Source organism: Nannospalax galili, unplaced genomic scaffold (genome assembly GCF_000622305.1).
Source record: "Nannospalax galili isolate Female #2095 unplaced genomic scaffold, S.galili_v1.0 scaffold156, whole genome shotgun sequence".
NCBI classification, from domain to species: domain Eukaryota; kingdom Metazoa; phylum Chordata; class Mammalia; order Rodentia; family Spalacidae; genus Nannospalax; species Nannospalax galili.
The window spans coordinates 836,880-850,614 of NW_008337625.1; the positions used below are offsets into that span (position 1 = coordinate 836,880).

At 41.5% G+C, this 13,735-nt stretch overlaps 1 protein-coding gene across 2 annotated transcripts in view; it reads left to right on the plus strand.

Annotated features, from left to right (window-relative positions):
- The window catches only part of Herc4 (HECT and RLD domain containing E3 ubiquitin protein ligase 4), a 114,418-nt gene that overhangs the window by 41,565 nt on the left and 59,118 nt on the right, over nucleotides 1-13,735 (plus strand). For both annotated transcript variants that reach the window (XM_008832656.3, XM_017798045.2), the window contains exons 8-9: nucleotides 2,331-2,461; nucleotides 8,891-9,051. In XM_008832656.3, coding sequence (XP_008830878.1) covers nucleotides 2,331-2,461; nucleotides 8,891-9,051 — 292 coding nt within the window. The remainder of the gene's footprint in view (nucleotides 1-2,330; nucleotides 2,462-8,890; nucleotides 9,052-13,735) is intronic.

The window sequence follows — 13,735 nt, forward strand, 5'->3', positions numbered from 1 at the left end:
TGGGGGGGGGGGGTGTGAGTTTATGTGCACCATATGTGTGCATGCATATGGACTTAGTCTTGTGTGGATAAGTATAACTGCTCTTATTTCAGGACAACAGTGACCATTGCCTATTTGAGGGACAGTTTTCTACAATACTGCCTTTTTAAAATTTTTATTTATTTGGGGAGGGGGTCTTTTTGAGACAGGGTCTCCCTGTAGATCAGATTGGCCTGGATCCGCCTGCCTCTGCCTCCTGAGTTCTGGGACTAAAGGCATGTGCCACCATGCCCACCTAATAACTGCCTTTTTTAATGCTAGACTATATTTTTATGTATGAGCATTTTACCTGCATGTAAGTGCACCATGTGCATGCACTACCCATGGAGGCCAGAAGAAAGCATCTGATCCCCAGAAGTGGAGTTACAGATGATTGTTAGCTACTATGTGGGTGCTGGGAACCAAACTCAGATCTTTTGAGGAGCAGTTAGTGCTCTTAACCACCAATTTATATCTCTAGCCTTTCAACTATATTTAGAAAAAAAAAAATTATTTTAGAGATGGGGTCCTGGCTAGAGGGATGGCTGTCAGTAAAGTGCTTGCCTTGTAAGTGCAAGGACTTAATTTTAATCCCTAGAACCCATGTAACAGTGCTGGGCCTGGTGGCACATACATGTATTTCTGACACTGATGATGCAGAGACAATAGATTCTTTGGGGCCTGGAAGGCATGGTGCCATACAACATTAATCCCAGCACTAAGGAGTCAGAGGCAAGTGAATCTCTGCCAGCCTGGTGTACATAGCAACTTCCAGGCCAGCCAGGAGTACATAGTCAGACCCTTTCTTTGGAAAGAAAAAAAAAAAAAGCAAATGGCACTCGGGAGGCAGAGGCAGGCAGATCTCTGAGACTGAGGCCAGCCTGGTCTACATACATTATCTTTTTGCCTCAGCTTCATGAGTGGTAGGACATCACACCCAGCCTACACAGCTTTGATGTTCAAAGCTTACAAACTAAACCGTGATGGCATTCTTAAGTTTTTGTGGAATTTTATAAATGTGTATTTTGAATTTAACAAGAGAATATAATAATAGTCAAAAGCAATGCAAATAAATACGTTGTGGGGGTTTTTGGTTGATTTGGTGGTAGTTGTGGTTGTTTCTCATGTAGCTCTGGCTGACCTCAAACTCTTGGCAATCTTATAGTCTCTTCTTCCCAAGTATTGAATTTCAGGTGTGCACCACAATGTCCAGTAGCAATTAGGCTGTTTTTTTTTGTTTGTTTTTAATTTTTATTTATTTTTATTTTATGAGTGTTTTGTCTGTCTATATGTAAGTGTACCTGTGTGATGCAATTCCTGTGGGGTCCAGAAGAGGGTGTCAGGTCCCCTGGAACTCGAGTTACAGATGGTTGTTAACTACCATATGCTAACATATGCTGGGAACCAAACTGGGGTTCTTTGCAAGAGCAGCCAGTGCTCTTAACCATGGAGCCGTCTCTCCACCCCCAGTAATTAGTTTTTTAATGAGCACTTAAAACTACATGATTTTATAATAATTAATGTTGCATACTTTAAAAAAAAAATCTGTGCCGGGCGTGGTGGCGCACGCCTTTAATCCCAGCACTCAGGAGGCAGAGGCAGGCGGAGCTCTGTGAGTTCAAGGCTAGCCTGGTCTACATAGTTCCAGGACAGCTAGGGCTACAGGGAGACCCTGTCTCAAAAAAAAAAAAAAAATCTATGAAGACCTGTTGAATGGTTCAAACCTATAATCCCAACTGTTTGGGAGATTGAAGCAAAACGATCATAGGTTAAAGGTCTTCTGAACTATAAGCAGGTTCAAGGACAACTTTGGCAATCTAGTGAGATTCCGCCTTTAAAAAATTTAAAGGTTGGTGAGATGGCTTAGCAGATACAAGGCGCTGGTCATTTATTTCTGGTAACCTGAGTTCAATCTCTGGGACCCAATTAAATATGAAAGGTGAGAACCAACTCCATAGAGCTATCCTCTGACATTTGCATGCATGCCATGATACATGGGCCCACGCATGTCACACAAACACACTAATAATACATTTTGAAATATGTTTTTCATCTTATTTTAAAATAAGATCTAGGGATGTAGTCTAGTGTGCACATGTCCATAGGTTTAGTTTCTAGTACCACATACAAAAAAGTTGTCTTAGTTTTAAGACATTTTACTTCTTGAGTTAGCCATCTAGTAAATGTAAAGATGGTGGAAAAGGAAAAATTGAGTCTATATTAAAAGTCTGTTTATGTTTCTGAACATCAATTTCTTTTCAGGATTGTGCATAAATTGGTTGGGTTTTGTTTATTTATTTATTTTTCCCCAGGAAGGTGGAGTGTTTACTTTTGGAGCTGGAGGGTATGGCCAGTTGGGGCATAACTCAACCAGTCATGAAATAAACCCAAGGAAAGTTTTTGAACTTATGGGAAGCATTGTCACTCAAATTGCTTGTGGAAGGTAAGCTATGATAAAGGAGCGTGCTAACATACACTTGTAATCTTAGTGCTCGTGAGATCACATAGTAGGCCTGGTTTCAAACAAGTGGTCTTTCCCAAACCACTCACAACTATTTAGGGATTATTTAGTAAATTGTTTTAAGGTTCTATTGGTCTAAGGTAAAATATTCTCTCCTGAATGTCAGATTTGCTGCTGTGGAGTTATAGTAACAGAACTGTCTTGTGGTGATTCTGTTTTTACCTTCTTAGCAACTACTGTATAATTTCCCTTGTAATGGCATTGTTTCATATTTCTACAAACAGCTCAAGGATTCCAGTTTTTTTAAATCTTCACCAACACACATTATTTTCTCTTCTTTTCAGTAGCTATCTTGATAGGTGTATGACAGTATCTCATTTTGATTTGTATTCCCTAATGTTTAGTGATGTTCAGCATCTTCTTACCAGTAACAAATGGTTATCAGATACTTAATCTGCAGTTCTTTCTTAGTCTTGTAGATTGCCCTCATTTTCTGGAGCTGTGCAACAAGCATATTCATTCTAGATAGGGGACCAACAACAGACGGAAGAAACAGTTCTACCATCTAAATACAGCTTGGTGAACCGAAGTTTAGTTATGGTTTCTTTTCTTTTTCTTTTTTTTTCTTTTTTTTTTTTTCTTCCCCCTCCTTTCCCCTTCCTCCTCCTTCCCCACACAAAGTTTTAGTTAAACACCAGGCATTTATTTCCTCCTAGTTCTAGAAGCTGGAAGATGGCATCAGGCTGCCCTGTGAGGCCGCCCTCCTTGGCTTGCAGACAGCCTCCCTGCAGCTCTGTCCCTGCGTGGCTCTTCTACCAATCCTATTTGATTAGGGTCCTGCCCTTGTAACCCCATTTAACCTTAACCACCACTTTAAAGGTTCTGTCTCCAAATAGAGTCACATCCTAAAGTACTAGGGGTTAGGGCTGCAATAGATGAATTTTAAGAGGATGCTCTTCTGGTTATAGTATACACCCCCAGAAAGATGTTTCCAGTCTATAGGAACAGCATGTTTGAGACAGGGAGAAGTAAACAGTGTGGTATGCTCAGCACTACAGGAGCACAGACTGTGCAAGAGAATAAGAAGAGGTGAGTGCAGGTAGGGAGCCGATCAAGACACCTAGCTGCTTGTCCTTGGCGCCTCACCCACCCCCGCTCCCTGGAAAACGAGACGCTATTTGGATGGACCAGTGACATAGTTTTAAGACGCATGTTATGTATTTGATCACCTATGAGAATAAACTATTGTCAACTAGTCCTCCAATTCTTCAGGGCCTCAATTTCCCCACATGTAAGAGAAAGCAAATGGTGCTTGAAAAAAATCTGTGGGTTTTTATATTTCCCACCCAGGGTGGTCTGCCACATTGTAACAAGCACATGGTTGACCCAGAGATACCCACTAACCACTTTCTCTCCTGCTCTTACTTACCCATCATCTCCAAGAGTTGCTCACACTTCTCTGTGCCTCTCCCAGTAGCTCATTCCTACCATTTCCCCAATCTGCCTTGCCACTCAAGGTGCTTGAGAACTATCAGCTCTAACATCAGCCATGGGGCAGCCTTTGAACCCCAGGTTAGGTCAGGCCCAACACAAGATCCTCCCTCAGCTTTGGCACATCTTTTGGTCAAGGTCAAACTGATGTGCTGTTTATCTGGTCATGTCATTGGCCAGTCTGTGTGTTCCACAGGACATGTTCCTCCTTAGCATGGGCCAGGCACAGAGTAGGTGCTCATTACACATTTTCTACATGACTAAAAGCTGACAGCTAGGCCTATGCCATGCTACTGAGATAAAAATATTTACTGAAGCCGGGCGTGGTGGCACACGCCTTTAATCCCAGCTTTTGGGAAGCAAAGGCAGGCAGAGATCTCTGAGACTGAGGCCAGCCTGGTCTACATAGTCAGTTTCAGGTGGGCTAGGGCTACAGAAGACCCTGTCCAAAAAAAAAAAAGCACAAAACCCCTGGGGCGTGCTGGCCAGCCTGTCTAGCTTAATTGGTGAGCTCCAGGCTAGTGTGAGACCCTATTCTAAGGAGGGGGATGACACCTGAGATTGTCCTTTAGCCTCCACACATGGTCATGAACACCTGTGGGTAAAAAAGCAGTTTCAGGTGGGCTAGGGCTACAGAAGACCCTGTCCAAAAAAAAAAAAGCACAAAACCCCTGGGGCGTGCTGGCCAGCCTGTCTAGCTTAATTGGTGAGCTCCAGGCTAGTGTGAGACCCTATTCTAAGGAGGGGGATGACACCTGAGATTGTCCTTTAGCCTCCACACATGGTCATGAACACCTGTGGGTAAAAAAGAATCTTGCTGTGTTGCTCAGTTTGGCACCAACCTGAACATGATTGGTCCTCTTAAACTCTGTAGTAGCTGAGTGGGACTAATGCCATGAAACATCATATCTGACCCACAGTGTTTATAGGTGCACAGAAAAATTTAAATTTGGGGACTGGAGAGATGGCTTAGTGGTTGAGAGCACTGGCTCCTCTTGTAGAGGACCTGGGTTTGGTTTTCAGCACCCACATGACAGCTAACAGGCTTCCATAACTCTAGTTCCAAGGGGTCCGATGCTCTCTTCTGGCCTCTATAGGCATTGCATGCACAGGGGTACATACACAAGTGCAGGCAAGACACTCATGCAACACAAAATAAAAATAAATTTTAAAATATTAAAAATGTCTTTTAAAAATGCAAAATTATTGCCAAATTCAGTGCTCTTAATCTTTTGCCCTATTCCAAGAAATTTATGGCTTTAACTTTCATAAGGTCTTGACTCATTTGATACTGTTTTGTTTGTGGTTTGGGGGAAGTGTCGTACCTCTGAACTACATCCCCAGCCCACCCCCATTTTGTGACAAGGGCTCAGACTGACTTGAGAACTCACCATGTAGCCTAAGCTCACCTTGAACTGGCAGCAGTCTCCCTGTTTCTGTCTCCACAGCACTAGGCTTACAGGTGTACACCACCACACCCATCAAGCCTGGTGCTAGTTCTTGTGTGCAGTAGGTAAGGAGGGTTCAGTTTTGTTATTTTGCACGTAGGTATCCTGTTTTCCCAGCATTGTTTGTATAACCTATTTTTTCTTTATGCGTTGAATGATTTTGGCTTTCAAAAGCATTGGTCTTAACACACTAGGTCTTAACACACTAGGACTTATTTCTGAGCTGTCTGTTCCAGATTTGTATGCCAGCACTGTATGGTTTTGGTTACTAATGGTGATTTGAATGAGAATGGCCCCTGTAAGCTCCAAGTATTTGGGCACTTGGTCCCAATTCATGGTGCTATTTGGGGAGAGTCATTGACCCTTTAGTACAAATGGCCATGTTGGAAGAAGCACGTTCCTGGGGGCAGGCTTTGAGAACTCTTAAGCCTTGCCAGATTTCCATTTTCTCTCTGTTTCCTGTGTCTGCTTGAAGATGTGAGCCCTCAGCAGTCTTCTCTGGCCACCGTCTGCCACCATGCTTCCCCCACCATTAATGTATTCTCCCTCTGGAACTGTAAATCAAATAAAATTGTTAGTCATGGTGTTTTATCACAGCAGCAGAAAATCAGCTTATACAGTTGCTTTAACTCCTTGTTTTAAAGTCCTATTGTGTGAGCCCTCCAGACTTGTTTTTCTGTTGTAGTTGTTGAGACAAGGTGTTGCTGTGTTGCTCTGGCTGGCCTCAAACTCAGAATTCATTCTCCTGTATGGGCCTACAGAGTGTTGGGATTACAGGCCTGCAGCACCAGTGCCGCCCAGTTTTCTTAAGATCATATTTACTGTTGAGATTCCAAATGAGTTTTAGAATGGGTTTTTCTGTTTCTGAAAAATGCATTTCTTAGATTATAATAGGGATTACATTAGAATTTGTGCAAAATTTCCCTTTGCTTTGGGTAGCATTGACATCCTAATATCAAATCTTTCAGCCAACTTTGAGCATAGGTTGTCTTTCCATTTATTTATATATACTTTTAATTTTTGTGTTTGCATGTTTGTGTGCACAGGTATACATGTGTGTGGAGGCCAGTTATTGATGTCAGTGTCTTCTTCAGTCTTGTTCCGTCTTATTTTTTGAGACAGTGTCTTCCACTGAACCTGGCGCTCACAGATTGGCCTGACTAGCTTACATATTGGCCAGCAGACCCCTGGGATGTTCCTGTCTCTACCCTGAGCACTGAGGTTGCAGGCATATAGGCACACACTGCTGTGTGTGGCTTCTTTTAAACGGTTTCTGGGAGTCCAAACTCAGGTCCTCATGCTTACAAAGCAAGCACTTTACCTACTGAACCATCTCCCCAGCCTAAATTCTTTATGCTTCTATTCTGCTCTGTTCAAGAATTGGCTTCTAGCAGGTTTTTATTGTGGATATTTAGGATGTTGTACATGTACAATAATATCATCTGTATATAAAGATGATTTTTCTCCATTTCCAGTTTGAATGCCTTTCATTTCTTTTCTTGCCAAATTGATTGGTTAGATCTTGTAAGACTATGTTGAATAAGAGGGATGGAAAAGTAGACATCTTGCTTTGTGATTCCTAAGAAAATTTTCAGTCTTTCACCACTGAATATATTATTCGATGTTTTTTCCTATATGGCGTTCATTATGCTAAACTAGTCTGTGTCTTTTCAGTTTGTCACATTCCTCTATTACTGTTTTATTGTGAGGTTTTATTTATCAGGTTTACTTGTCTGCATCAAATTGGGTGTTTATGTTCAGTTGTTTTTCTTTCATTCTGTTAATTAGTTGTGTTATAATCATTGGTCTCTATCTGGACCACCCCCCTTGCATTCCAAGAATGAATCATACTTGGCTCAAGATGCATATTCCTTTTTTTTTTTTTTTTTTTTTTTAGGGGGTTTCTATGTACCCCAGCTGACCAGGCTAATCTCAATTTCATAAAGATTCGCCTGCCTTTGCCTCCCAAGTGCTGGGATTAAAGGCATGCACCACCACAACCAGCATGGTACATAGCCTTTTACTTACTATTGAATTCAGTTTACTTGGCGTTTGTTTGTCTGTTTTGTTGTTTTGATAAGGTATCACTACACAGCTTTTGCTGGCCTCAAACTCAGAGTCCTGTCTCTGCCTCCCCAGTACTGGGATTATTACAAACAAGTGCCCCCACTCCTAGTCTTCTAAGTTTTACTTCTGGTTTTAGTCATTTGAATCTCCTTTCTCAGTCAGTCTAGTGAAAAGCTGGTTGGTCTTGTTGATCTTTTGTCAAACATAAGTTCTATCAGATTCTGCCAGTAAAATTGTTACCCAGGTAAGAGGCATATTCTCAGTGCTTCCTACTTTACCGTTTTCCCAGAATCCTTTTGTCTAGCTCCATTTTTGAGAACTTTTCACCTTCTTGCTCTGTCATGACACTGTTGCCATAAATTGCATATGTACATCATTACAACTGCTATGTGTGCCAGGCTCAGTGGCACACACCTTAATCCCAGCATTCAAGAGGCAGAGGCAGGCAGATCTCTATGAGATGAGGCCAGCCAGGGCTTACAGGGAGAGACCCTGTTTCAAAAAAAACCCTGAAAACAAACAAAACCTAAAGAACTGCTACCGTGTTAAACTTTTTTTGATAACTTACTCATGTACACAGTCAAATCTGTGAATTGGTGTAATTTTGTTTGTTTCTATTAGGCTTACTATTTATATGTCAAGATATATAATGTGTTGGCTGCTATACTAGTATAATGTTCACTTGAAGTTCTGATGATCAGGATAATCGTCCTATTTCTTTGTGGGGTAAACTCAGTATTTTACAATTATTATGTCTGCCATAAGATTTTTATAGGTAGTGTTGAACAGATAAAGTAATTTCTCTTTTATTCTTAGTAATAGTGTCTGTTTGCGTTTAGTGCTAGGACCTTGTGAGTGTTAGGTAATCCCTCTACCATTGGGGTACACCTCCAGCCCCAGTCCTAGTTTTTGATGTTGTTCTTTCTGTATTTATTGAGATTATTTATGAGTTTTGTTAATTTGTGTGTATGTGTGTGTGTTTGGGGGGGGTTCATCCACCTGAGTAAAGTACATATACATGTGTGCATGCCTGCAGAGGCCAGAGCAGAACATTCGGGTGTCTTCCTCTATTGCTCTCTTCTTTATTGCCATGAGACAGGGTCACTTATTGAACTACAAGCACACCATTGATCTGGAATGGCTGGCCAGGGATCTTGCAGGTCAGCCTGTCTCCCATTCCTTCATGGTAGGGTTACGGGCACACACAGCCATCCCTGTTGATGTAAGTGCTAGGGATTCTGACTCAGGTCCTTATGCTCGCGGGGCAACAACTCTTACCACTGAGCCGTCTTTCCCACCCCTAATTTATATTTAAAGAGAAAGATTATGTCAGTTAATATTTGTGATGTTTTTCTCAGTATGACTTGTTCATAAGTCAGAGGTTTTCTTGTCATTTTCATTCTAGGCAGCACACTTCTGCATTTGTTCCTTCTTCAGGACGAATTTACTCCTTTGGCCTTGGTGGTAATGGGCAGCTGGGAACTGGCTCTACAAGCAACAGGAAAAGTCCTTTCACTGTAAAGGGAAACTGGTTTCCTTATAATGGGCAGTGTCCGCCAGATATTGGTAAGTTCTAATATATATATATTTTTAATTTTATTTGTTATTTTTATCCCATGTGTATGCATGTATTGCCTGCATGTAGGTAAGTGCACCTGTGTCGTGCAATGACCGTGGAAGACAGAAGAGGTGGTTGGATCCCTGGAACTGGTGTTATGGACAGTTGTTAGCTGCCATGTGGGTGCTGGGATTCGAGCCCAGGTCTTCTGCAAGAACAACCAGTGTTCTTAACCGCTGAGCCATCCCTCCAGCCCCAAGTTCTAATATATTTAACCTTTGCTACATATTAAAGATTTTTCTCTTTCATTGCTCTTAAATAATGAAGCTTTCTGTATTTACAAGAGTTCCAAGTTGCATTTTTAAGCTAAAATGCCAAATCATCAGTATGGTAGCAACAGGAGGGGCATTAAGTCCAGCCTAGACTACAGAGCAAGACCCACAATGCATGTGGCTGGGTTTTTTTGTATATTTACATTTATAGGCATGCAGAAATTCTGGGTAAAATAATATTTGGTTTCAGGGGGTGGGCAATATGGACACAACAGTTGTATGATTACATTGTTTTGTAACTGTTCTCCAGACCTCTTTTTTTTTAATTCATTTTTTTTTACATGTATGACTGTCTTGCCTGCGTGAATATAAACGTACCTGTGTTATGCAGTGCCTTCAGAGGACAGAAGAGGGTGTTAGATTCTCTGGAACTGGAGGTACAGATGGTTGTTAGCCACCATGTGGGTGCTGGGAACTGAACTGGGTCCTCTACAAGAGCAGCCAGTGAGCCGTATCTTGTTCCCTCTTCCACCAGGTCCTGAACATCACAATTCCACTGTTTTCTGCCTCTGAATTTGAATTGACTCTGGGTACTTCCTATGGACTCTTACAGTATTTTTCACTTAGCACAGTGTCTTCAAGGTTCATCCATGTTGTCACACATGGTAGAATTTTTTTTCTTGTCTCTGTATGTGTCTTTGTTTGCATATGTTCATGTGTGTAGACCAGAAGTCAATGTTAAGGGTCTCTCTTGTAACTCCCGACCTTTTTTTTTTGAGACAAGGTCTCTCACTGAACTTGGAGCTCACCATTTGGCTAGATTGGCTAATCAGCAAATCCAAGGGATCCTCCTGTCTCTGCTGTGTCTAATTTCTTACATTGATTCTAAGGATCTGAACTCAGGTCCTCATGCTTGTGTAACAAGCACTTTACTGATTGAACCGTCTCCCCAGCTCCTCCTTCCTTTTTAAGCTATCTAGTGTTCTGGGGCTGGAGAGATGGCTCAGCAGTATAGGAGCACTGGCTGTTCTTGCAGAGGACCCAGCTTTGATTCCCACATGGCAGCTGACAACTGCATGTGACAACAATTTTCACCCACATGGCAGCTGACAATCTTCCATAATCCCAGTTTCAGAGAAATTCAGTGCGCCTTTTTCTGACCTCCACAGACATTGTACTCCACAGACACGGGTGCACTTACACACATGCAGGCAATAAACTCATACACATAAAATAAAAATAATAAAGCATTTTTTAAAAGCTATACAGTGTTCCATTGTCGATATATGCCACATTTTATCTGTGGATAACTGAGTTGCCACTACGACTCACCTACTGTGAACATGCCTGCACATGTATCTTCTTGAGAGCCTGCTTTAATTGTTCTAAGACATTAAAATTTTTTTGTTTTCATTTTTTAAATTTATTTTTATTTTATGTGTACAGTGTTATACCTGCATGTATATAGGTGCATCTGTGTTGTGCAGTGCCTGCGGAGGACAGAAGAGGGGCATTGGCTCCTCTGGAACTGGAGTTTCAGGTCATGTGGGTGCTAGGAACTGAACCTGGGTCCTCTGCAAGAGGAGTCAGTGCTCTTAACTGCTGATCCATCTCTCCAGCCCCAAAACATTAACATTTTTAATTTACTTTTTTCTCCCTTTGTGCTGTAACCAAGTATGCTTTTTTTTTCTTCCATTTTCCATCATTCTAATAAATCTAGTATTTCATTAACGTTGATATTTTCTAAGAGTTTGAAATTCTGGAATTGTGTTTTTAATGTTCATTTGGTTACATGCAGTAACTAAAGTATATTTCCTTTTTTATATTTTCTTTACCATTCTGTCTTTCCAAAATTGTTTTCCTGTTTATTTTATTTTATTTACTGAAAGAAACCAGAATCCTAGGTTTCCTGTGAAGGAATGTAAAACTTGATGTGTGTATAGAGAGACCCATTCATTTTGAGCATGAACATAGTATGAAGGGTGACATTTGCAAACGGGTTTTTTGAGCCATGATCTCATGTATCCCAGGCTCGTGTCAAACTCACTGTGTAACCAAAGACATCCTTGAGTTTCTGAGCCCCCTGCCTCTACCTCCAGAGTGCTGGGATTGCACAGCACTGAGATTCGCGTATGCCAGCAGTCACTCTGCCCTCTGAGTCCATCCCCAACTTGAAAACATACCTTTGAATTATGATTGGATTTGAAGGTTTTGTTTTTTTTTTTGTAGTTTTATTTTGTTTGTTCGGTTGGGTTTTTTTTTTTTCAGGTCTTTTTTGGAAACAGGGTCTCCCTGTAGTCTCAGCTGGCTTGAAACTCACTATGGAGACCAGACTGGCCTTGAACTCACAGAGATCCACCTGCCTCTGCCTCCCAAGTGCTGGGATTGAAGGCATGCGCCATCACCCGAAGTTTTGTTTTGTTTTGTTTTTTAAGGCTGTGGGTCTGGAGAGGTGGTTTAGTGGTTAAGAGCACTGGCTGCTCTTAAAGACGGTCCCAGCTTTGGTTCCCAGCACCCACCTGGGAGCTAACAACCATCTATAACTCCAGTTTTGGGGGATCCAGTGCTTTCTTCTGGCTTCACAGGTGTTGACTGCATGGGTGCACTTACTACATACACGCAAGCAAAACATACACATTAATAAATAAATATTTAAAAGGCTATTTTACTGATGCTTGTATTTAGCAAAGATTGGCATATGAGCCTACCTTTTTTTATTATTTTGATTTTATTTTAATTTTTTTTTTGCCTTTGTATTTTAGAACATAACTTAATCACCTTTCAGTTACGCCTAGATTTAGAGCGTAGGGTTTTTTGGTGGGAGTTTTGTTTTTCTTGTTGTTTTTTAAATGTGCTTGACCACTAGCCTTTCAGTTTCTTCCACAGAAGGCATTGTTAGTAATGTAGTGAAGACGTTTTGTAATTTTTAATGTGTGTTTCAAGAATTGTGTGTTTCCATGAAGTTTACTCACCTGAGGATGCATTTTGTCACGTTTGAAACCATAGATCTTCAAATTATTTGCATTGAAATGGGAGAAGAAATGGAGTTGGATTTTAGTGGCGGGTTTTGAGGTCTTAAAATCATTTTAGTTGTAAGCAGTTGTTGCCAGATGTGACACAGATCTATCTGTAGGCCAACTTGAACTCTATGGTAAGCAGTTGTTGCCAGATGTGGTGACACAGATCTGTAGGCCAACTTGAATTCCATGGTCATTGTCAAGGCCAGCCTGAGCTATGTAGCAAGACCCTGCCTCGAATGAATGAATGAATGAATGAATGAATGAATGAATGAATGAAAATAAATAAATGAATGCGTGAATGCATGCATGCATGCAACCCAAGGACTGGTTTTGAAATAGCACAGTGATAGAGCACTTGCCTGGCATCCTCAGTGTTCAGTATTCAACACAGTTGGCAAAAGTTAGAAACAATACCTGTGTCTGTCATGCTATATACATATTGTAGCCTTTGGGGAGGGGGGTGTTGAGGGTGGGGGTAGACAGGATCTCACTATGTATCCTTGGCTAGCCTCAAACTTAAAGAGATCTACTTGCCTCTCAGCCTCCTGATACTGGGGTGAAATTTGTTTTCTTACGGAATTAAGGATCAAACTCTTGATAGGTTAAAAGAGACCTGTCATTGAGTTGCATCTTGAGAATATGAAAAATTTGTTCTGACACTGTCTTAGTTTGTTTCTCCATTGCTGTGACAAAACACTCAGACCAATACCAACTTGGGGAGGAAAGGGTTTATTCAGCTTACATCTCCCAGGTCACAGTTCATCAGGGAGCCCAAGGTAGGAACTTAGGGCAGGAACCTGGAGCCAGGAGCTGGAGCACAGGCCATGGAGGAACACTGCTTACTGACTTGCTCCCCTGGCCCCTGCTCAGCCTGCTTTCTTATTCAACACAGGCCCACCCGCCCAGGGGTGGCACCACCCACAATGCTCTGAGCTCTCCCACATCACACAACAATCAAGAAGATGCCTCACAGACATGGCCACAGGCCAGTCCAATGAAGGCAATTCCCCAATTGAGGCTCCCTCTACCCAGGTGTGTCAAGTTGACACTAAAGCTATCTGGCACAGACACTAAGCTCTTAAAATGAATGTGCTCTAAGTCATGTAAATTTTATTTTACCTGGATTGGAGAGATGGCTCAGCAGTTAAGAACAGTTGCTGGTCCTCCAGAGGACATGAATTTGGTTCCCAACACCTGAGTCAGGCATCTCCCAACTCTAGCTCCACGGGACCCCATGCCCTTTCCTGGCCTCTGAGCACACACACACACAAGTAAAAATTAAAAAAATGTTTAGAAAATTATTTTACTATTGCAATCATATTCATTTATTTACTAAGCTTTTTTATTTATTTGTTTATTTATTTATTTATTTTTGTCTTTTTGAGACAGGGTCTCCCTGT